This window comes from Mixophyes fleayi, chromosome 9, assembly GCF_038048845.1.
Source record: "Mixophyes fleayi isolate aMixFle1 chromosome 9, aMixFle1.hap1, whole genome shotgun sequence".
NCBI lineage: Eukaryota > Metazoa > Chordata > Amphibia > Anura > Limnodynastidae > Mixophyes > Mixophyes fleayi.
Genome location: NC_134410.1, coordinates 21,001,905 through 21,027,472, shown reverse-complemented (window position 1 = coordinate 21,027,472; position 25,568 = coordinate 21,001,905). Strand labels below are relative to the sequence as shown.

The following is a 25,568-nucleotide window of genomic DNA, read 5'->3' as shown; positions in this document are numbered from 1 at the left end:
AGTGGCAATCATCATTTTTGTCTGCAGTTAATCCCCTGTTGGTGAATTAGCTTGGTGCCCATTGTGCATGTGTTCAGAGCCAACATTCTCTGGGAGTCCCAAAGGATGTGAGGCAGTGCCTTGACTTTAAACCACCCGCAGAAGAAGAGGCCACCAATAAAAGCAGCTGAGGCGGCTGAGCCCCCCCAGTACCCAGCACCAGTGGTTCCAATTGGTTTGTCCTGAATCATTGACTGCAAACTTGGATGAAAAGATGGTACAATCTTTTCTGGTGGTGAATTAACATATAGCCCACTATGTTTATTTGATTTTGGGAAAATCATAAATAGAGCATTATCATCTACATTGTACTTTCCTTGTCCACTGAGTTTTTTTCTTAAAAAAAAATTCTGGAAACATTGAAATCACCCCATGCAAGTAATTGATTAGGGCCCACAATCAGTATAGCCTAACTATGGTTTCAAAAGTTATAATTTATTTATAAAAGTATCTTTTTCAGAGAGTCCATCAGAAGTATTGCTAATTGTTCATTATCTAGAATCAAATAAATTTTTCCATTTTACAGCATGAAAGAAAGGATATGTCATTTCACCGGACCAAGTATTCGCTATGTCACTCCGGCCACACAAGTATAATTGGTCTCTAGATTGCCCACATATATAAATGACAAAGATTTGGCTATTTGGCGATTGAGCTAGACAGATGTATTTCTCCCAATGTCATACATTCAGAAGATGACTACACCCATCCTCTCTCTCCAACTATCACCCCATATCTCTGCTTTCCTTTGCTTCAAATATTCTCAAACAACTTATCTTCAATTGTCTGACCCACATTCTCTCTTCCCACTCTCTTTTTGACCCTCTCCAGTCTGGCTTCCGTCCCCTTCACTCAATTGAAACTGCCCTCACTAAAGTAACAAATGACTTACTCTCAGCTAAGTCCTAAGGTCACTTCTCCCTTCTCGTACTACTCGACCTCTCTGCTGCTTTTGACACCTTCGATCATTCTCTTCTCATCACCAATCTGCACTCCCTAGGTCTTCCAGAAACAGCTCTCTCCTGGTTTGCCTCCTGACTGCTCTTTTAGTGTGTCTGCTTCTGACTCCCCCTGCTCTTCCCCTTTCTATTGGAGTCCCACAAGGCTCTGTCCTTGGCCCTCTGCTCTTCTCTCTCTACACCACCTCTCTTGGTGAACTTATTAAATCATTTGGCCTCCAATACCAGCTCTATGCTGATGACACACAAATCTATCTTTCCTTCCCTGACCTCTCTCCCGCTGTCCTATCCCAGGTATCTAGCTGTCTCTCTGCTGTAACTACCTGGATGTCACAACGCTTTCTGAAACTCAACATCTCCAAATCCGGGATCATCATCTTTTTTCCTGCCAATGTTGCTATTCCTCCCAATATTTCCCTCTTGGTTGACAACATCACTCTTTCTCCTGTCACCCAAACCTGCTATCTTGGAGTCACCTCTGAACTCAACCCTCAGCTTTACCCCTTATATCCAGTCCCTGACCAAATCCTGCCACTTCTGCCTCCGTAACATTACGAAAATCCATCCCTTCTTCTCTCAGGAAGCAATCAAAATCCTGGTCCATTCACTCATCATTTCTTGTCTCGACTATTGCAACCTCCTTCCTCGCTCTCGCACATCTGACCTTCAATCTATACAGAATGCTTCGGCTAAGCCCATCTTCCTCTCCCACTGCACATCTTCTGCTTCTCATCTGCGTAAATCCCTTCTTTGGCTCCCTATCCGTTTCAGAATTCAGTTCAAGCTCCTTACCCTCACTTACAAAACCCTTACCAACACTTCTCCCCCTTACATCTCTGACCTTGTCTTGAGGTACATACCTACCCGGCCCCTCCGCCATGCCTCTGACCTCCGCCTTAATTCACCTCTCATTACCTCCTCCATGCTCGCCTCAAAGAGTTTTGCCGTGCTGCTCCTAATCTTTGGAACTCCTTACCCTGTCTCACTCGACTCTCTCCCAACCTTCAGTCCTTCAAACGCTTCATCAAAACTCACTTTTTCAGGCTTGCCTATCCTACCACCTCCCAACCATTCTATCCATCACCTCCTCTTCCTCGTCTGCCATCTCCATTTTTCTCCCAGTTGGTCCTACTGTCTCTCACCACCCCTCCCTCTAGAATGTAAGCCCTCGCAGGTAGGGTCCTCTCTACCCATTGTCCCACATCTGTCTACTGTCCCTCGTACGTCCTGTCATGTCTTTTGCTGAACTCTGTGTGAGTCCCCATAGCATTACTCACACTCATCTGTGCTACTTACATGTATTACCTCATCTATTTGTTAGTTGCGTCTGTATCCGGCGCTACGGAATCTGTGGTGCCTTATAAATAAATAATAATGATAATAACACAGGTCAATAAGGGTCAAACAAAAAGTTGCTTTATCAGGCTTATTGCCCAATATTGCAGTGTGTGAGGCAAGCATTAGGCTTTAACGGAGATTTCTGAAAGGCGGACTTGTAATTATCATTTGAAACAGATGTAAAACAATGCTGCCACCTAGCTAGGGAAAATTTAAGTTTGACTTTCTACTTCCAGAATAATAAGACCATTGTATTAACTGGTGTTGGCGAAAGCAAGAATACACACTGGAAATGGCACCCTTGTGCAGTAAGCTGAACATTTGTAGTTCATCGACAGTTCTAAAAACTTTTTAAAATGTGATACATTCCTCTTGGTAAGATTTTGATTATGGCCCACAATCAGTATAGCCCAACTATGGTTTCAAAAGTTATCATTTATTTGTAAAAGTATCTTTTTCCGATAGTCTATCAGAAGTATTGCTAATTGTTTATTATCTAGAAACAAATACATTTTTCCATTTTACAGCATGAAAGAAAGGATATGTCATTTCACCGGACCAAGTATGCGCTATGTCACTCCGGCCACACACAGTGGAATTGGTCTCTAGATTGGCCACATATATAAGTGACAAAGCTAGACAAGATTTGGCTACTTGGCGATCAAGCTAGACAGATGTATTTCTCCCAACGTCATACGTTCACAAGATGACTACACCCATCCTCTCTCTACAACTATTGCCCTACATCTCTGCTTTTCTTTGCTTCAAAATTTCTCGAACGACTTGTCTTCAATTGTCTGACCCACTTTCTCTCTTCCTACTCTCTCTTTGACCCTCTCCAATCTAGCTTCCGTCCCCTTCACTCAATTGAAACTGCCCTCACTAAAGTAATAAATGACTTACTCTCAGCTAAGTCCAAAGGTCACTTCTCCCTTCTCGTACAACTCGACCTCTCTGCTGCTTTTGACACATTCGATCATTCTCTTCCCCTCACCACCCTGCACTCCCTAGGTTTTTGTGACTCCCCCCCCTCTTCCCTTTTCTATTGGAGACCCACAAGGTTCTGTCCTTGGCTCTCTGCTCTTCTCTCTCTACACCACCTCTCTTGGTGAACTCATTAAATAATTTGTCCTCCAATACCACCTCTATGCTGATGACACGCAAATCTATCTTTCCTCCCCTGACCTCTCTCCCGCTGTGCTAACCCAGGTATCTAGCTGTCTCTCTGCTGTAACTACCTGGATGTCACAGCGCTTCCAGAAACTCAACATCTCCAAATCTGAGCTCATAATCTTTCCTCCAGCCATTGTTGCTATCCCTCCCAATATCTCCCTCTTGGTTGACAACATCACTCTTTCTCCTGTCACCCAAGCCTGGTGCCTTGAAGTCACCTCTGAACTCAGCCCTCATATCCAGTCCCTCACCAAATCCTGCCACTTCTGCCTCCGTAACATTACGAAAATCCGTCCCTTCCTCTCTTAGGAAGCAATCAAAATCCTGGTCCATTCAGTCCTCATTTCTCGTCTCAACTATTGCAACCTCCTTCCTCGCTCTCGCACATCTGACCTTCAATCCATACAGAATGCTGCGGCTGGGCTCATCTTCCTCTCCCACCGCACCTCTTCCACTTCTCCTCTGCGTAAATCCCCTCATTGGCTCCCTATCTGTTTCAGAATTCAGTTCAAGCTCCTTACCCTCACTTACCCTTATCAACACTTCTCCCCCTTACATCTCTGACCTTGTCTCGAGGTACATACCTACCCACCCACTCCGCTGTGCCTCTGACCTCCGCCTCAATTCACCTCTCATTACCTTCATGCTCGCCTTCAAGAGTTCTGCCGTGCTGCTTTTAATCTTTGGAACTCCCTACCCCATCTCACTCGACTCTCTCCCAACCTTCAGTCATTCAAACTCTTCATCAAAACTCACTTTTTCAGGCTTGCCTATCCTACCACCTCCTAACCATTCTATCCATCACCTCCTCTTCCTCGTCTGCCATCTCCATTTTTCTCCCAGTTGGTCCTACTGTCTCTCACCACCCCTCCCTCTAGAATGTAAGCCTTCGCAGGCAGGGTCCTCTCTACCCATTGTCCCACATCTGTCTACTGTCCCTCGTACGTCCTGTCATGTCTTTTGCTGAACTCTGTGTGAGTCCCCATAGCATTACTCACACTCATCTGTGCTACTTACATGTATTACCTCATCTATTTGTTAGTTGCTTCTGTATCCGGCGCTACGGAATCTGTGGTGCCTTATAAATAAATAAGTAATAATGATGATAATAACACAGGTCAATAAGGGTCAAACAAAAAGTTGCTTTATCAGGTTTATTGCCCGATATTGCAGTGTGTGAGACTAGCATTAGGCTTTGACGGAGATTTCTGAAAGGCAGACTTGTAATTATCATTTGAAACAGATGTAAAACAATGCTGCCACCTAGCTAGGGAAAATTTAAGTTTGACTTTCTACTTCCAGAATAATAAGACCATTGTATTAACTGGTGTTGGCGAAAGCAAGAATACACACTGGAAATGGCACCCTTGTGCAGTAAGCTGAACATTTGTAGTTCATCGACAGTTCTAAAAACTTTTTAAAATGTGATACATTCCTCTTGGTAAGATGTCTATCTTATAAAATGAGATATATTACCACTGTATTATCATATTGTAGATATTAGTCAGATAAATGAACGTTGGGATCGGCCCACAAAAATAATCTACAATAACCAGTTAGCAGCAGCAAACGCCACCAACCAATCGGCTGGACCGCAGATTAGGTCTCACACTGTATATGAGACATTAAAATGGCTCACCATGTATGCTGAACATCAGAATACCACTCAGCACTATACCAGCCATCATAATGCAGTCTGTATGGGGGTCAGATGCTGGTAGATCAGACAAGTGTCCTATTATAAAGGGTACCATTAAAATTGCTGGCCGATATGGCTGCAACCAGCCATAACTGCTAGATGCCTAGTGTGTTCCTCATATGTGTCCCTTCACCTGACCTCTCGATCCCATTCCCTCCCACCTCCTTTGCTCTCTCTCTCCCACTGCCTGCTCTTACCTCGCACACCTTTTCAACCTATCACTCTCCTCTGGTGTAGTACCCTCCTCATTTAAACACGCTCTTATCTCTCCTATCCTCCCAATACCCAATCTCGACCCCACCTCTCTTGCTAATTATCGCCCTATCTCACTTCTCCCCTATGCCTCCAAATTACTCGAGCGGATTGTCTGCAGCCGCCTAACCAGGCACCTCTCTGACAATTCCCTCCTTGACCCTCTCCAATCCGGCTATCGCCCCCTCAATTCTACCGAAACTGCCCTGGCCAAGGTTACTAATGATCTCCTATCAGCCAAATCCAAGGGTCACTTCTCCCTACTCATTCTCCTTGACCTCTCCGCAGCCTTTGACACCGTGGACCACTCCCTCCTGCTGCAAACTCTTCTCTCTCTCGGCCTCTCTGGTTTTGTCCACGCCTGGTTCAGCTCATACCTCGCTAACCGCTCCTTCTCTGTATCCACGTCTGGGTCTTCCTCCTCCCCCTGTAGGAGTCCCGCAGGGCTCTGTTTTCGGCCCTCTACTCTTTCGCTCTATACTTCCTTCCTTGGTGCTCTCATCTCCTCCTTTGGTCTTCAGTATCACCTTTATGCTGATGACATTCAACTCTACATCTCTTCTCCTGATCTTTCCTCCACCCTCCTCGCTCGGGTATCTGACGGCCTCTCCGCCATCTCCTCCTGGATGTCTGAGTGCTTTCTGAAAATCAGTATCTCTAAAACTGAACTCATTGTCTTTCCTCCGCCCAGACTTCCATTCCACCATGACCTCTCTATTGTCGTCAACAACACCACCATCTCCTCTGTCACACAACTCCGCTGCCTGGGTGTCACCCTCGACTCCCCTCTCTCTTTTGCCCCCAGATTCATTCCCTTGCCCAAGTCTGTTGCTTCCAACTACGCAACATCGCACGCATCCGTCCCTTTCTCTCTCAGGAGGGCACCAAAACTATCATCCACGCACTCATCATCTTCTGCCTCGATTATTGTAACCTCCTCACTGGCTTCCCCCACTCCCCCCTCTCCCCCCTCTGCTCTATACTCAATGTGGCCACAAGACTCATCTTCCTATCACGCCGCTCCTCCTCTGCCTCCCCTCTCTGCTTTGCCTTACACTGGCTCCCCTTCCCCTACAGAATTCTTTTCAAACTCCACCACCACTTACAAGGCTCTCTCCCACTCTACTGCCCCTTATATCTCTAACCTCCTCTCCATTCACACTCCTGCCCGCTCCCTGCGCTTGGCTAATGATCGCCGCCTCTCCTCAACTCTTATCACCTCTTCCCACTCCAGAATCCAAGAATTTTCCCGTGTGACCCCCCTTCACTGGAATGACCTTCCTTGTGCCATCCATCTCTCTACTACCCTGTGCTCCTTCAAACGTGCACTCAAAACTCACCTCTTCCTCAAAGCCTACCACCCATCCACTTAACCCCCCCCCCCCCCATCTCATCCGCTCATTCTCCCCTCTCTCCCCTTGCATCAACTGGCTCCTCTTGTGCCTGGTCTGTTCACCCTCCCTTAGGATGTAAGCTCGCATGAGCAGGGCCCTCTTCCCTCCTGTCTCCTTACCTGTTTTTCTGCTCCGTCGTTATTGCATAAGCCTGCCTTGAGTTTCTAAAGTACTGGTACTTTTTGTTTATTGTTCTGTATTGTTTCGCCCTGTAAAGTCTGCTGTTTGTACTGTGTGCGGCGCTGCCGAAATCTTGTGGCGCCTAACAAATAAATGATAATAATAATAAAAATACCATTTTACCATTATTTACCTCCTGCTTTATTGTTTGTTACCATATTGTTATTTGTTATACTTGTAAATCTTGGTAAAATATAAAATCCAATAAAATGTTAGGTTACATTTTTCTCAAGTAACACAGTTTGACAAGGAGCAGATCATATATGTGAACTGTTCCTCTACAACATGTATCTCTTGTTGCCAGATACTTCAATGGCTCGTTCATTGTTTGTGCTTACACCACGTTCCAAATGGAATGCGACGGTCATACTGCTCTTTAAATGGTGTAGGCATTCTGACCATTGACCTTGGCACCTGCACATCTTTACATTGATGAAAGCCAGGCAGGGAATAAGTCTGTTTACGCATCATGTGACCTCTACTGCATAACATACCTTCTGTGGGCTCCAGAGTGCCAGGGCAAGTGGGAGGTCTGAGTGGCATGTGAGGGCATTTAGGAGCATGTGGGTTTTAAACAAGTGAGGAGATCTGAGGGACATATGGAGGGGGCCTTAATGATCTGTGGGAGTCTGAGTGGATTTGGGCAAGTGTGTTGCAGGTGGGGAGTTGGAGGGGCATTTTGGAGGGTACAGAGGTCATCTTGAGGGTTTTTAATTATCGAGATTAAGGCTAATGTGTGGTTCTTTTGAAGGATAGAGGGCCTCACATTGAACCCTTGCAGTGCATAAGGCTGCCCATAGGCATCAGGATCAGTAATCTAAATGCCTGCAGGACTTTCAAAGATTTTCTCACATTGCAATGCATAAAGAACCTGCCTTGAGAAAATTCTGAGGCTCATCTGACTGAGCACAAACCATCTTATTTGTGGTGGAGCCTATAGATAAATACTAGCGTGAGACGAGTGGCAGATTGTTAGAACAAGCTCTCCCCGCTCTCTTATTGTTTGAATAAAATCTCAGGTGTTTCTGATGGTGAATACTGAGAGTCACCCAATAAGAATTCACACCAGGAGGTAAATGTATGAATGTCCGATTTCTGCAAGTCACCAGAAATTGGCGACTTTGCAGTGAAAATTTAAAGGGGCAGTGGCTTGTAAAGGCAAACTTGCCTTTACAAGCCATCGCCCCTTTAAATTTTCACTGCAAGGTTGCCTATTTCCGGCGACTTGCAGAAATCGGACATTCATACATTTACCCCCAGAACTAATGCATAGTTCTGCAGTAAGTGTAGGTGCCTTAAGATGCCCTGTTCAATTACTAACTTTTCATATCTGTGACCATCAGTTTAGTAAAAGAAAAGAGGAAATGTGGTTTGAAATGCTGGATTCGGTATACAGTATATTTATAGAGACATTCTTATTTATGGTATGTTAACATTAATAAATGTTGTCATTGATGACTTGTATCTTCATGGAGATTTCCTAGGCGGAAACTTGATTGAGAAGAGTAAATTAGATGAGTACAAAAAGAAGTTTCACATCCCCTTCCACCTCCACGGTGTCCACTTGCTGCATATTTGCCATTCGACTAGCATAGTTAAAGCTGTGGCTTCCATTGATAAAAACTTTAAAATTGTTCACTCCGCTGCGAACAGAAACCTGGAGGAGATGAGGAAGACAACTAACAGTTATTACACAAGCATTGTTAAGTTTTCATTACTGCAGATGACAGATTGACCACCATTACGCAAACATATCCACCTGACCAATCGCTTCACACACACAACCCAAACACCTGTTCGAAATCATCCTTTAATACACATGAAGCGCAACAATCTAACCGACCACCACTGCACCCTGTAGACATCCTATAATCATACCGACATTCCCCTTCTAAAATAAATTGTCCAGTAACTCACGTCAAAGTATTCTCCTTGCTTGAAAGGGTTTTTGGCCAAGTCCTTTTCCTCCTCTCCCCAGACGCCATTTATACAATGGTTTCTGATCACAGTAGATTTGTTAAGACGAGGGTTCAAATGAAAAATGATGTCATTGCTGAATCCAGCCTTCAAATTTATACCAAAGCTGGAGAATGAGCAGTTAATAGATATAATTAACAAGTCGTTCCAGATCGAGGACACATATTGCACAGCAGAGAACAATACATTAAAGATCATTTATGGAACTGTACATTTGCAGGTTTGCAAGACAGATGGTTTGTGATCTTGTTCATTTATTGTTTTGCAAATGCTCCCATTTGTATGGGAAGCATATAAATTAGTGTGTCAAGGTTACAGCATCTCATGGGGCATTTTTAATTTTTGTAACCTATAATGAGGGTATTTGAGGTGGCACTTCTGAGTTAGCATGTGACTGCATTGTTCTCCCTGCAAATGTATTTCACTTTCATGAGTATTTGTAGGGGGTGGAGATTGGACTGTCAACAGGACACTGCTTGCACCTTCCAGACACTCTTCATATGGGAAAGCCCATGTCTAGAGCAAATCTACTTTTAAATATACCGTAATGAAACATAACAAAGAAACATTTGCTGCAGGTTGCCATGCTAGGAGAGATGTGAGTGACAGTTTTGCAGACCTGCAGTACAGAAATGCAATTAATGGATTGGTTGCTTCATGCACTGGGGCAGGACCAATGATGTCATAGTAACTCAAAAGCATGCAGAATCAGCTTGTTGTCCTGCATGAGAGATCTCATTAGGACATTGTCCCAAGGATGTGGGAGCAGCTTCAGCTTTCTACAGAGGAGTGGGGAGGGGGTAACAGCAGCAAGGGGATGTCAGGGTTACACAGAACAACGTATTTGCCTCCATAGATCATGTCTAAAAATGTTCATTTTGTCTTTTGTAGTAGGCTACTTTGGGCTGGGTCACTTGCCCACCTGCATTTTTTTTTTCCTTTAAAATGTTCCTAAAAGGCTGCTGAGCAAAGTCTCACTTCCTTACGTAACAACTGTGAACTTTCTACTGTGTTGCAAAGATGTTGTCCAGTTGTTGTCGAGTCAATTCTCAGCACTGAGATTATGCTACTGAGTTTATTTTTAATCCGCTAGAAAGCAAAAATTATAAACAATGTTTTAATCATAATCGAGGCATAGGCCTTATAACCAATAGTGGAAATGTGTTTTAATTTCAACAAAACATTGCCCTGTTCACAAAGCTTTGCAGAGCATTGCACCTCACCTTTTCGCATTAGATTTCACCATGCCTTTCACAACAACCGTACGTTTCGGGAACATCCCTCCTCTGATGCTTGCATGGAACGGAACTGCCTAGGATGAGCGACAGGGTCATTCAGTGTTGGGCATATTGAGCTGTTAGGTATCAAGTGTTCAATGTTTGATGGGTACTTACTGGGTTTATAAAGGGGGGTCCCAGCATAGGCTGTATGACAAACAGGAAACAGCATGAGACATGGGAATGGGTTAATACTTACAAACAAGTCACTCTCACCAAATCATACTAACCGGGAGCGGTGCCTGTGCGGCTGACATCACAAGATTCTGAAATAAATACACGCAGATTAGCTTTGCAAACATGACATCGGAACTTGAGTATCAATAGTTAGCGTTTTTATGGGAAACTATCATGAAACTAATTAGAGCAAAATAATATGTAGCTTAATTCTGTCAGTGTTTAATTTTGCAAATGAATATATATATATAAATTCAGATTTTGCTCAGTACAAACAGTAGAGCTCACTTTAGAGTTCTGGCTAGAGAGTTGTTGGTTTTAGAGTTTATAAAATCAGACAGCAGAAACTGGCTAGACATAATTCTAAAACCAGGTATGGTGCGAGTATATGGGATGATCACACAGGACCTGATTCATTAAGGAAAGTGAAGCAAAAAAAAAAAAAAGGGTAACTTTGCACCTGGGCAAAACCATGTTGCATTTGAAGGGGAGGTAAATTTAAAATGTGATGGCAGATTTATAGTTGGGGTAGGGCATGTCCTAGATCAACTTTAAATTTCATTGTAAAAATAAAGCTATCAAGTATGTGTGTGCTATATGAAAACACAGCCAGTATTTAACTTATGTGCAAAATATAAAACTATTTTGCACCCCTGGCATCATAACATGGTTTTGTCCAGCAGAAAACATACTAATTTTTTTGCCTTACTTTCTTTTATTCATCAGGCCTATAGTCTTTTTTTTTGTGAAATGAAATAATGATCAAATTGAAATATGTATTACTTTGTTGCAATACATATATTATACATTTTTTTTTCAACATTAGTTCTTATTAAGGTTTTTAATTTCAAAGGTACAGAAAGCAAACAGTTACAAATAGGGGGGAGGACACAGGGGGAGGAAATTAAGTGGGGTACACATCAACACAAAGGTTATACAACAAATAGACTGGTATAAGCAAATAGAAGAAGTGTAAATCAAAGCTTCTATGTGGGGTGAGTCAGTGGTGAATCTGTGAACATTACTAGTTTTTCATTTCACTGTAGTATTTAAATATATATTAACATTAACAGAAAGTAGGAACAGATAGTGAAAATTGTATTATACATATGTAAAGAAATAAAAATATGACATCCAAGTCATTGTATATAACAATATATGAAAGTCTCAATGTCATATCTGCCTTATGTTTCGAAATATACAATGTTTCTATGTAGGGTTTAATTAGAATCTTCCTATAAGTATTCACTTAAATCGGCTGTGCTAATCAGATTCACGCATGTTCTAATGACCAGTTATTTGTTTATTACCCCCCCCCCCTATACTATAGTAGTTCAGGATATCTCCATCATAGCCCCTGTAGTTACCACTCCTCTGTGTTACTTACCCCCTTTACAGCTGGTCCACTGCCCATGATGCTCAGTGCTTGAACTGTAATATCCCCGGTCACCTGCAGCCATTGTACCTGACACAGGGGAATCCGGTGTCCAAACTCATAGAACCTTTCTCCGCTTGCAGACACCTGGACAAGGCAACAGACATGGATTGTAAAAGGGTGAAAAACAGTAATGCGTGTATATATATATTGAGCTTTATAGTGCTACAAGGGAACAGGGTGCTTTAGAGAAGAATTTACAGTGCAGTTTTATAGAATGGGCTCAAATAGATATAGATGAACACAGTGCTGACAGTTCATAATACAACTGAGGATCTGGCAATCTCTATAGAAGAGGAAGCATAGGTACAAGTTGGATTTATACACTTCACGTGAGTCACTCCTGCCTTAGTTTAACAGGAGCCTCAAATCATTAGTTTGTGCTGTTAAAGGACTCTGCTCCTTCTGTTAGCAAAGTCTGTGTCTTTCAGTTTGCCTCTGTTCCCCTCTCCAGATATCATGACATTGCCCCTGTCACATGCAGTCCTGCTCTAACATGATCACACAAGTGGACTGGATTCTGCCTCTCACAAAATCGACTCACACTCATCACCTGAAATAATCTGTGCTGCTATGAACATTGTGGTTATCTGATTGGCTACAGATTGTTCTATCACTGCCAACTTCAAAACTGCAAACATTGAGATATGTAAATTAATAATAAAGAGAAGCTCTAACTAGCGGAGAAACTGGCATTTCCAGCGCCCCCTCCTGTCGACAATTTGCACCTGCGCAGTCACTGTGCATGCGCTGCTACCCCGCACCGAGGGGACTAAGAGACTAAGGAATAACATTGTAAAAAAGATACATTTTTTCGGTGTGGGTGGGCTGGCATGGCGCCTCGGTTAACGCAGCACCCTCCTTCTGGACTTATTGTGTTTCGCCGGCCCTGGCTTTGACCCTACTCAAACACAACATAACACTAGTGTATCATAGACGTATAATTTACATATGTGCCTCTCGGTAAATATTAGTTTTGGGTCCCTGAGCTTCTCTCAAAGCACACTCTGAACCAAGGTCAATGACCATGATTTAGAGCATTGGTTCATTGTGAGAAATCCGGCTCACATACAGAGAGCGACAAGGACTCCCGATTACTTTGTGAACACAAGGACAAAGTGATCTCTGAGGCACTTCCAGTGTATTTCCCTCCAGAAAGCACCTCCACCAGAGCATGTTAACAAGCTCTAAGATACATTTTGGATGTCCCTGACAGCCAAGACTATTTATTGACTCTTAGCACATGCTTTTGTAAAGAAAAAAAGTTTTCCTTTGTAATTGAAAGATATTTACTCAGCTATGGTGCCAAATAAAAGTCCTATGTCCTGTGATGACATCAATAGCTCTTCTGGTGTTTTCCCTTGCCTGGCATCCCGGAATGAATCCCACCTGGTCATAGTGGATCAATGATGGGAGGAATTCGTTCAGGCGATTTGCCAGGATTTTAGCATATATCTTTAGGTCCAGGTTGAGGAGGAAGATGGGTCTGTAGCTGCCGCAATGAAGTGTATCCTTTCCGTCTTTTGGGATCACTACAATTCTGGCTTTGAGCATTTCAGGTGGGAAGGGGGTCCCTTGAAGGGCACCATTGTACAGAGAGTGCAGGTGGGGAGCAAGCAAGCTCAAATTTTTTTTGTAGTAGAGTGCCGTAAAGCCATCGAGGCCTGGGGATTTATCACTTTTTTGTGACTTTTTTGCGAGTTGGATTTCCTCTAATGAGATTTCTTCATTAAGCTGTTGAAGGGCTTGAGGGGATAACTTAGGGAGTTTAGATGTAGCAAGAAAGTCTGAGATCAGTGCGGCGTTGGATTGCTGTGAGGAGGGGGCCCTGGGAGGTTATAGAGGGTGGAATAGTATTGTTGGAAAGCTTCTCTAATAGCAGCGTGGTCGTGGTGGAGTTGGTTGTTGGAATCCCGGATCGAAATAATATTTTTGTGGGTCCTGACTGAGCGAAGCCATTCCGCTAGGATTTTGTCCGCCTTGTCTCCCTCTTCATAAAAGGATTGGCGGAGCCATTTAAGGCTCTTAGCGACCGTTTGGAAAAAAAGAGATCAAGTTGGGCTTTGGTCTCGCGGAGGGCTATTAAAGTGGCAGGGTCTGGAGTAGCCTTGTGTTGGGCTTCCAGGGATTGTAGTTTGAGGGATAGATTGTTGGTCAAGGTGAGAGTTTCTTTTTTCTTCTTAGAGGCGATGCTGAGTAAGTGTCCCCTTAGGACTGCCTTATGTGCCGTCCAAAGAGTAGTCCTAGAGATCTCCGGGGTGTCGTTGAGTTTGAAGAATTCTTCGAGATGAGCCCCAAGCTGGGAAAGTATATTTGCATTGTGAAGTAGAGAATCATTGAGGCGCCACATCATGGGGCGGGTGCGGTTTGAAAAGCCGCAGAGGTCTATAGAAATTGGAGAGTGGTCAGACCAGATCATCGGGTGTATTTGAGCCGTCTGGAGTCTCAGTGCCAAATCATGGATGAGCAGGATCATGTCTATGCGTGAATAAGAGTGATGGGGTGGAGAGTAGTATGTATGTTCACGCGCGGTAGGTTCCTTCACTCTCCAGGAGTCGTAAAGAAGCTGGGATTTCATGAGACTGAGGAGCGACTTACAGGATATTGGGTCCGAAGCGGAAGGGGGTGCAGCCACAGCGGTGGAACGGTCCAAGGAATGATTCAGGACAGTATTAAAGTCTCCCGCTACGAAAAGATCCCCCTGACGCAGGTGGGACACTAAGACATCTAGTTTTGAAAAAAAGCGGTTCTGGTGTTGGTTGGTAGCGTAAACATTAACCAGGGTGCAAAGTTTATTATTAATTTTGCCTACTAAGATAAGGTACCTACCCTCTTTGTCTGCGAGAGAATCAATGCGTTTGAAGGAGAGATGGCGGGCAAATAAGATTGTAACTCCTCGTTTTTTGGTTGTGTGATCGCATGCATGGTGTGTATCAGGGTATGCTTTTGAGCGGAGTTCGGGATGGGAATTATTTTGGAAATGTGTTTCTTGTAGGAAAATTATATCACCCGAATAGAGTTTGAGGGTAGTGAAAAGCTTACCCCTTTTCTGAGGGCTATTCAGCCCTTTAACATTAAATGAGAGGACTCTAAGACCCATGTGCAGCGAGGAGGAAAAAGATCAGGAGAGGGCATGGTACAGTGTGGCCGAATAGTGGGGGGGAAGGGTTTGAGAAGGTGAGCGAGGAGATTAAATGTGGATGTACCATGTGGTCGGTTGAAGAAGGGGAGGAGTTGGTGAGAGGGAAAGGGGCGGGAGGGCAGGAAGTGGGTCACACGGCAAAAAGGGCCGGGACCAGTGGTGCCGACATAGGAAGAGGTTACTATGTACTGGGGGAGTACATAGGTCAGCAAAGGAGCTAAAAGCTCCAGGGAAACGTGGCGAGGAATCCAATAGACGCATTGCGTAGATCCAAAAGGATGGATCAGGAGGTTGTGGTCCCTTGGGGTATCTGAACTAGGAGTTTCTATGGTGGGATTAGGTGCGGATAATGGGTGAAGCAACCTGGGAGGGAGGCAGGAATGGTGAGAATTGGGAATATTGTAGGCGGTTTGAGTTGAGGTGAGATGAGATAAAGGAGGGGAGGGGTAATAGGGGTAGAGGAGAGAGGGCGCAGGTATAGAGGAAAATAGGAATGTGGAGCAAAACAAAACAATGTAAACAGACATTTTATAATAAAACAGTATAAACTAGTAACAAGTGGTTCTACGATAAAGGTAACATTAATAAGTAGTCGGGTGGTCCCATGCAACAACCCCCAACCGAAACAGGTTAGGTAATAGAATGATGCAGAGTAACTAAGTAAATATCAGCATGGGCAATCAAGTGGGTTCCATAAGGGGAAGCTGCACCACAGGAACACCCCGCAAAAATGTTAAAAGTAGATCTAACAGAGAACACAATGCAGTATGGTATAGGGGACCAGGTCGAGCGGTCACCAACCCCCAAGGAGGAAAAAGACTGATAGGATCCGCGGACACCCAAATAACAATAGGTAAGGCTAACATATTGGTATGATTGTAAGGGAAGCAGCATGTAAAACAATACAAGGGGGGTAAGTATGGTGGTATTAGGTGGTGTTCCGATGTGGGACAGTCTAGTGTAATAAACAGAGCAAAAACAGTATAGCCATGTATTTTAAGATTGAACAAGGTAAATTGGCATAATCTGATAATGCAATAAAACAAAGGTTAATAAATAGTCGGGTGGTCCTGTGCGACAGCTCCCACTCGAAGTAGGTCAGGTGGGTGAGTGATGCCGGGAGAGTAGGAAGGTGTCAACGAGGACAATCAAATAGCACATGTGGTGAGGGGCTGTGACACAGGAGCACCCAGCAGAATTGTTATGAAACAGAACTACCAGTGAACATAAGGCATTATGGAGCCACAAAGCACATGAATTGGAAGGGTCCCTCCAAAGGTGGAGACCCAGAATTTTACTTGGACACTCCCCAACATGTGACATTTAGTCCGGACCTCCAAGGAGGAAAAGAATAGCAAGGAGAAGAGCATATAAAAAGACAAAACAAAACATTTGGAGTACAGAGAAACAAAACATGGCAGAGAAAATCAAGTCCCAGAAGTCTCGACAGGTGGTGGAGATGAAACCGGTACGGTGGTCCACCCGGTACTGGGAGCTTGACGGGACGAAGGTCTTGATGCTTTCTGGGGAAGAGGAGATGATTCAGAGGGGGTTAGAAGATCAGTAGTAATTCCCAGTTTCGGAAGCAGTGACTGAGCTTCAGAGAGAGTTCTAGCCATGAGCATCGAACCCTGATGCCAAATCAGAATGCGAAAGGGGAATCCCCAGCGGTATTTTATTTGTCGTTGGCGGAGAAGAGTAGTAATAGGTTTGAAGTCCCATCTTTTGGCTAGGGTGAGTGGGGAAAGGTCTTGAAAAATTTGAAGACTAACGTTGTCAAAGGTGATGGATTGTAGGCGGCGGACTTCCCTCATGATGTCTTCTTTCGCCGTGAAGTAGTGCATTCTAAGAATGACATCTCTAGGTTGGGACGGATCTTGGGAGCGAGGTCTCAGCGCCTGATGGGCTCTATCTAGAAGAAGGAGCTCCTCGGGATTCGAAGGGGAGAGCTGAGTAAAAAGTCTTTTGAGGTAAAGCTCCAAGTGGGCGGATTCAATCAGTTCCGGTATCCCACTGATTCTCATATTGTTGCGACGTGCTCGATTATCTTGGTCTTCTTGTCCTTCTTGTAATTGGGCGATGTCTTGGTGGATTTGGTGGAGCTCCGTTCCGACTGATTGTTGGTGGGCCACCACCTCTTCCACTCTGTGTTCAAGATGATCGGTTCTGCCGCCTATTTCAGCGATGTCTGATTTTAGTGAGTGGAGGGCTTGGACCGAGGCTTTGACATCTTTCAGCTATTTAAGGAGGGCTAGAAAGTCATTGGAGCAGAATCCTCAGTGTCAGGGTCCGAGTCAGAATGGTCACTGGATCTGGCAGGAGTTTTCTGTTTGGAGAGGTAGGGTAGGAGATCTCCTCCTGGGGTCTTTTTTCCCCCCTAGGCATCTTGGTAGAAAAGGGGTTCAACCGTTTACAGAAGTAGTGGGGAGGAGAGATTGGTTGTTTCGCTGTAGGTGTTCAGGACCAAGGGGAATAGGAAGGCATGATTAGCACCCAAACATCAACATTTCGTATGGCGGAGACGTTGTAGGGGAACGTGGGGATTCCCACATTGCGAGAGAGTTCACGGCCAGAGCCTCACTCGGCAGACGGGGTCACCGCACAGTGTTGATAGCAGATAGTGTATGTTGATGAACTGAAGTATGACAACCGCTACCAGGTGGAGAGAAGTTATTGGTTGTTATTATTTCCCTGGTTATATGCAGGCACGTTTGGAGGGGGTCCGACACAGATGGCTATCACATCACGCCCCAAAGAGCGAACTCTTAGTGGATCTAATAAAGGCTTAATTCGATGAGAGCTGTTTCACAGTAATATGGAGGGCGACCACTAGATGGCAGCATACACTGTTTGTTAAATGCAGAAAACCAGTGGCTGTTGTATAGACTTTTATGCAGGCACCAGTGGTACCTCTTTAGCAGGCTTAATATTGAGATCTATAAGCAGCTATGTTGGGTGGTCCCCTTGTTAAATGTGATCAACTTCAAGCTCAAAGATGAAAGCAGGCTGGCAAGACACTCTGGCTGATGAGCCCTGACAGGTTTGGTTGTGTAGAGTAGGGGCTTTGTGAATGCAGAGCTGACTGTGTATGAATATGAATAGAGGCAAGTCACCTCACCTCCACAGCGCCGCTGCTCCTTCCTCCGCGTCAGGTCAATTCCCAGCAGACCCCGCAGAGACCTCCCGGAAGAGAAGGTGGCTATGGCACCCTGGGACTTACGGCCAATCATCGCGGCAGCCACCTGACACAGCAGCCACGGAGGAGGCACCAAAAAAAAAAAAGAAGAGGAAACAGCACCTTGGCGATATGTGCGCTGGAGGAGAAAGCCGCTCCTCCGCACACCACTTGGATGTCTGGCCGCCTGAGCCCTGGGGGCGCTCCACTCTTCAGCTCCCCTGGATTACAGGACAGATCCCCGCCTTGCCGGTCCACGTCCACCGTCTGAGCACCTAGCGCTTTCACTGCAAGTAAGGTTTGTGGCTGGGGGGAACCCCAGATCCCCGATATACACTGTGTTTTAGAGTTTTTGCCCGGAGCTCACAGGCAGTGCGGCCATGCCGTTCGGACGCAAAGCCACACCCCCTAGAATCTCCATTTCTTCAAACCCGCAGCTCGATAATTTACCCCCTGAGGTTCGTTGTGTAGCTGCGGACAGACTGCAGAATTCAAAACCATTTGATTAAGGAAGTCCATGGTCATTTAGATTATATTCACTCTATAGAGTACAGAGTTTAGTAGATTTGTAGATTTTATGCAGGCTTGCAGGATCTAATGTGACATATAAATGTTGTATGGTGCCGATATATTGTTTATGATTTTGATAGATGGTGCATTTTTTTTTATTATAATTTATATGTATTATAATTGATCCACAGATGCTTTAAAGTTGTTTTTATCCTTAATATCTTCACCCTTTCCATCAAGCCTAATATTCCCCTATTCGCTAGTAGTTTACTCCTTCCTATGGTTTTTTCCTCTTCTATTCTTGCATATTTTTCCCTTCCTCTCTCTACTGTATGTTTCCCCAATAACCCAGCACAGGAATATACCTTTCTTTATGCCCGTACTTGTAATAGGTTTTGCCAACTTACTTATCTGTACTCATGTGTATATTATGTTCACAAAAAAAAATTCACCCTTTATTGTCTTAAAAAAATTTCAGTCTGGTGGAGGAAAAAAAAATATTATTAAATAAAGTTATTCCTGCAAGAAGCCATGCAGCCTGGGCAATGACCACATCAATTCAAACATCTGGCACTGAAAGGGTTAAAAAGGAGAACAGGCAGTACTTAATGGCAGGGCTGCATGGTATCCCCTATGATTATTATGTTAAAGTTTCCAAAGGGTAATTAGCGATTGACCTTTGAAAAGACAACTGTATTTGTGAATAGAATGAGTTATGCTGCCAAACATTTTATGGTTTTGATTGGTCAATGGCTGTCATACCACTGGAGCTGCTTGGCCAATGAAGACTCCCTGTCCGCACTGTGTAGTACGCTTAATGAATACATCGCTTTGTACAGCAAAGCTCTAAAGAGGATGCGTCTGGGATAGACGCAAGAGTGGACTGACTAGTATATCTCTACTATAGACCATGGCCCTCTGTAGCCATACCACTCGTTGACATGGTCAGGGGCAAGCTGTAAGGGGGGCACCTGCCCCCTGGGCCGGACCCATAGTGGGCTACCTTGGACTGGGTCACCTGTATTTTTTTTTTCCTTTAAAATATTCCTAATAGGCTGCTGAGACGAGTCTTGTCCCCCTGGCTAATATTTGCTAGCCCTCCCCTGGACATGGTTACCTGGTTCAGGGATGCTTGCAAACAGTTATTCTTATTATTATTATTATTATTATTATTATTATTATTATTATTAAAAAACAAAAGCAAATAAACATTGAAAACTAAGCATTTTCAGAACAATTATCAAGCATGATACATAAGTCCGGCTTACCAGGTAGTTGTTTGGCGTGACCTCAAACATAGCTACAAAAGGTTTTCCAGATTTAAAGGGCATCTCTTTCTTCATTTCTTCCTCTCCCCAAACATCACCTTGCCGGGTGTTAAACACAACACGGTCACGGCCATCATACCGGGCATTCATGTGCAAGGCGATGTCCGAACTCTCATCCTCACCAGTTGCAAAGTTGATGGCAAACCTAGTAAATGTAAGTGACGTATGACAATGTTTATGTGGGGAACAAGAACATCTTGCGAGTAACAAATGAAGATAAAGAAAACAGAAGACAGATTAAAAGCATCATGAGGTAATGAAAGTGGATGAGGTCAAGTCAGAGATGCAGGAGAGAGAAAGAATTGGACCATGTTTGATTTAGGATAAGACAAGGCCATGGCTTATGGTGGCAATTGTCTGGTGGGTAAACCAGACAAATCACACCACACAGAATAATGCAGAATTTGGTATGGACAAATGAAAAGCTTGGATGGAGCAGTTTGAGAACTTGTTCCAGGTAAACAGATGAGACGATAGGAAGAAGAAGGACAATGAGAAGATATGAGAAGAAAGAGCACCCAGCCTGTGAATCTTCTAGGTACTTGTGACATCGCTAAGGAACAAGGTTACTACGGAGTTCACAGGCTGCATTCTTGTGAATATTGGTTCAGCCCGCAAGTAGACTTAAGATAAAAGGTAATAAAGTGGACATACATTTCAGTTTAGCATGGACAGAAAATTGCATGATTGGATACCTATTACATTTACTGGGAAGGATGGCCTGTATGCATACAGCCATTCCCGGACGCAGACCACCGGCGATCAGAGTAGTATACGGGATAGGCTGCAATGGACAAAGACAGGGTTACTGAATGGTGTCAGAAGTAGGGTTACCATGTTGTTATTTTGCACAGAATCTCAATTTTTTCTGGCTAAGCCTGTTAAAAGTTTGTTCATTGGAGACCTTAATCAGAAATTATATACAATATTACATTGTTTTTGTGACAAAATTATTATTTATATTACTACCTTACTTCTCCTCTCTCAAAAATTATAGACATGGGAATACCATGCCCAACAATTTGGGAGATACTCAGCCCTGTCAGCTCCCATGAATCTCTATACTCCCAGCCTTCAGAAGTTGTACATAGAAAAAGCTCTGTACAGGCTGGAAGATGATTGGACGAGCCATTTCTGGAAGTTAAGGAGGTGAAAATGTTGTTCATGTGTTCCTGGTTGTGACACAGTCATGTGACCTGAGAGCTCCCCTTGCTAAGCTCCATTATTAATCTCATCCATTGTCTACTAAATAAATACATTGAACATAAGTGTGTCTTAGAGCTTTGTAGGTATACTGATTTCAAATCTAATAAAACTAACACAACTATTCTGTGTGTGTGTTTCACAGGACAGCTAGGAGGGTGAGGAGGGGCAGACGGAGGCCCAAGAAGAGCAGGGCCAAACAGAGGCGCTGTACAGAGAACTCATTTACATCAGTCCCTGCCCCATTGGAGCTTACAGTCTAAATTCCCTAATATAGACATACACTCACACAGACAGACATACAGAGAGGCAGGGTCAAGTTTGATAGCAGCCAATTAACCTACCAGTATGTTTTTGGAGTGTGGGAGGAAACCGGAGCACCCGGAGGAAGCCCAAGCAAACACAGGGAGAACATACAAACTCCACACAGATTAAGCCATGGTCAGGAATCAAACTTATGACCCCAGTGCTGTCAGGAAGAATTGCTAACCACTAAGCCACCGTGCTGCCCACTGAATGGTTTTTAAATGCTGAGCAATACTGTGAGGAGTTTTCAGAATCTTCCATGTTAAACATATTGCTTAAAGGCAACATAAAGTAACACACCCATGCTCATAAGAGTACTTAAAGATATAAAGGTTGCTATTTATTTAATATAAATAGCAACCAGTCCGACACTGTCCCTTACAATGTCCTGAAATTATACACATTGCACTGTACAATACGTCCACATTTCAGAATTGTGTGCGTCTCATAGTAGTGTATAAAAGTGTACTCAGAGATTGCTCCATCCAGTAAACACGTCATTCACAATAGAGAATCCCCTGCACAATTGATGAATTATCTTCTCTTCACTTAAGTGACATACCATAATCTTTCTGTCTACATTCCACCCACAGTGCGGGATAATGCTGACACACCCTGACCTTCCCTTCTTCCTCTAGTACCTGGCTGGAACATTCTGTAATACTCACATTCGGGAGACTGACCAGTGCTGTTATTTCTCTTGCAGAGTCTTTTATATTCCCCTTTCCTTCTGTCTGATGTATAGATAAAATAACCTCTTGCAAAATGTCTGTGTGGCAAAGTTCATCATTCCTGCCACCTTATGTATTATTAAAGGTTTTAGGAGACTGCTGTGTTTGTATAGTATAGTATAGTATAGTATAGTATAATAAGTTGTGTTTTATAATCATTTATATCTGAAAATGGTTTCTGAGGTTTGTGTCTTGGAACATAAGAAACTGTGAGTATTACAATAAACCAGAAAGGATTAACAACACCCAGTGACAGTTTTGTAAAGACACTCCCTACTTAACTTTATTAGTACCAAAAAAACGGTTATCTTTAGTGGAAGAGAGATGGTTTCAATTCCTCTGCGAATAAAAAGCTATTGGCGCCAGTAATTCCAAACTCGCTGATGTTGGGCAGATTACATAGTAACAAAATTAACCCTTTGGGTGCATTGTGACCATTTCATTCAAAACAAAAGTTCACAAAGTTCTTCAGCATTTAGAATGGATGGAAATTACAACAACGGTGGTAAGGATTAGAGATGGCTGGAAAGTTACCATTCATCATTATGAGGCAACAATTAGATGATAGAGAACCCCCTGGATTCCAGGTGCTGGAAGGCGGTGACTTGGGCCAAAGATGCCAGCACAGTGGCTTACACCCCTTTCTGACACACTCCACTTGTTGGAATTTTCTACACTGCCACAGAAACCGCTTCCTCTTACAGTGTGGATGTAAATGGAGCAGTACAGGACCTACAAATATTGTGTCAGGCCTGTGTGTGGTCAAAGTAACATAATACTAGTTATTTGAGTGCCTATGACTAGCACAGAAAGGCCCCAAGGAGTGTTGGCAGTCTGATGGTGCTTACAGTAAATAGTGACTGGCTGGGTGAGGCTGTGCCAGGGCACGTCTTCTGGATAACGCCATTCCTCTCCAAAACACTGTACGCTGGCAATTATTTCCCTGCTGCTGCCCACTCTCAAGACTCACAGATAAAACATTTTTACCAAGCACTATTTTCAGAGATGCCCATGGGGTCTTTTAGATGTAAATTTAACAAGTAAATTTATATATAATGGCATAGACATTTGTACTATAGATTCATCAGTAACACTGTTCTCGGCACAAAGTGGTTAATTTACTATGAAAACTCTCCTGTACTAGATATGGGCTTTTTTTCTTTACAGACTTGTCCCAACATCTCAAATATGTGTTAATGAATCTCATGAACAGACGTGAGACACACCCAAAATAGCTAGCAACAGGTAGGGGGCTCAATCCACCCTAACTCTAAGTTTGCACTGTAGAAATTACAACCTGATCAAACCTTTAAAGTATATTTGGGGAAATTTTAAACACTTTTATCAAGGGAACATCTTATTGATCCAGAAAATGTCCCATAACCAATGAGGTTGATAATAATGATACATGCATTAATCTAGACAAAGTACAGGAGTGTAGATTCAGTTAAAATGAAATAAAGCAGCTAGTTAGGTAGTACTCACAGGATTATAGGCACATTGGTAGTTAGGAGCAGGTACAAACGCCATATTTGGTGGCAGAAAGAATTTCTCAGTGTAGAGTTTTCTCTTGGGGATGAGAGATGCTTTATAGCCTGAACGAGAAGGGGCAGGGCAGATCTGTCCAGTATGTTTTAGAAAACTGGTAAATCCACTTCATGCGGAGATCCAGTATCCTGGAGAGACGCCTACTGCAAGTTAGTCAGACAGAGGGGGGGGGGATAAGCAGAAGACGGGGTGGGTAGATAAACAAAATATTGTAGCTAGTAAACACTCGCCTAATCACAATGAAAGTGTATACTATATCCAACACATTACATTTTGGGATTTACCATGTGGTGAAACATAATTAACATTTCACTTCTTTGTCGTGCTACACTGACAGCGACATCACACTTTTCGAAAGTGAAATATATTCTCTTTCCATTTTAGGAAATCACTGGCATCAGGAGCTTCCAGCAAAGAATTCGGAGAAAAATAAAAAGTAAAAGGGTGGGTGAAACATTTCTGGGAAAAAAAAGGGAATTTGTAATGTTTGTATTGTTATGGCATCCATTTTTATTATCATTTCTTGTCCCTTAGTACTAGAAATAGCCAGCATGCTTTTTGAACTGCTCGCGGTGTAGGGCTGGGGGTGTTCCTTGTACACTGTTGCCCCAACCCCTAGTTGCCCACTGCTTGAGGGAGCCTGGTGACTGGCACAATGACAGGAGAATGTCAGTCGTCTCCAATACTTCTCCTGTCCCCGCTTCTCTCACAATATCAGTTGTCTCCAATACTTCTCCTGTCCCTACTTCTCTCACACTGTCAGTCATCTCCAATACTTCTCCTGTCCCTGCTTCACTCACACTGTCAGTCATCTCCAATACTTCTCCTGTCCCTGCTTCTCTCACACTGTCAGTCATCTTCAATACTTCTCCTGTCCCTGCTTCTCTCACACTGTCCGTCATCTCCAATACTTCTGCTGTCTCTGCTTCTCTCACACTGTCAGTCATCTCCAATATGTCTCCTGTCCCTACTTCTCTCACACTGTCATTCATCTCCACTACTTCTCCTGTCCCTGCTTCTGTCACACTGTCAGTCGTCTCCAATACTTCTCCTGTCCCCGCTTCTCTCACAATATCAGTTGTCTCCAATACTTCTCCTGTCCCTGCTTCTCTCACACTGTCAGTCGTCTCCAATACGTCTCCTGTCCCTACTTCTCTCACACTGTCAGTCATCTCCACTACTTCTCCTGTCCCTGCTTCTGTCACACTGTCAGTTGTCTCCAATACTTCTCCTGTCCCCGCTTCTCTCACAATATCAGTTGTCTCCAATACTTCTCCTGTCCCTGCTTCTCTCACACTGTCCATCATCTCCAATACTTCTCCTGTCTCTGCTTCTCTCACACTGTCAGTCATCTCCAATATGTCTCCTATCCCTACTTCTCTCACACTGTCATTCATCTCCACTACTTCTCCTGTCCCTGCTTCTGTCACACTGTCAGTCGTCTCCAATACTTCTCCTGTCCCCGCTTCTCTCACAATATCAGTTGTCTCCAATACTTCTCCTGTCCCTACTTCTCTCACACTGTCAGTCATCTCCAATACTTCTCCTGTCCCTGCTTCTCTCACACTGTCAGTTATCTCCAATACTTCGCCTGTCCCTGCTTCTCTCACACTGTCAGTCATCTTCAATACTTCTCCTGTCCCTGCTTCTCTCACACTGTCCGTCATCTCCAATACTTCTCCTGTCTCTGCTTCTCTCACACTGTCAGTCGTCTCCAATACGTCT

The 25,568-nt window shown here is 43.8% G+C and overlaps 1 protein-coding gene and 1 long non-coding RNA gene across 3 annotated transcripts in view; one reads left to right on the top strand and one right to left on the bottom strand.

Moving 5' to 3' along the window:
• Positions 1-22,530, top strand: part of LOC142102164 (uncharacterized) — a 57,177-nt gene extending 34,647 nt beyond the window's left edge. For both annotated transcript variants that reach the window (XR_012679220.1, XR_012679221.1), the window contains exon 3: positions 21,404-22,530. This is a non-coding gene — a long non-coding RNA (uncharacterized LOC142102164). The remainder of the gene's footprint in view (positions 1-21,403) is intronic.
• LOC142102163 (galectin-4-like) lies at positions 8,405-23,931 on the bottom strand. The gene is made up of 9 exons (XM_075186834.1): positions 23,781-23,931; positions 20,751-20,839; positions 19,996-20,200; positions 11,853-11,987; positions 10,519-10,554; positions 10,406-10,435; positions 10,235-10,323; positions 8,952-9,117; positions 8,405-8,691 (listed from the first exon to the last, which is right to left on the bottom strand). Exons 1-9 carry the CDS (start codon positions 23,823-23,825, stop codon positions 8,545-8,547), a joined length of 942 nt encoding a protein of 313 aa, XP_075042935.1. The 5' UTR covers positions 23,826-23,931; the 3' UTR covers positions 8,405-8,544.
• Between the last annotated feature and the right edge of the window lie 1,637 nt (positions 23,932-25,568).

Coding starts and splice junctions, on each gene's coding strand:
- LOC142102163 (XM_075186834.1), bottom strand. CDS start 23,825: ATGGCGTTTGTACCTGCTCCTAACTACCAATGTGCCTATAATCCT. Junction 10,555..11,852: donor GTGGACCAGCTGTAAAGGGG/GTAAGTAACACA, acceptor TATTTATTTCAG/AATCTTGTGATGTCAGCCGC. Junction 8,692..8,951: donor AGCAAGGAGAATACTTTGAC/GTGAGTTACTGG, acceptor CATCTCCTCCAG/GTTTCTGTTCGCAGCGGAGT.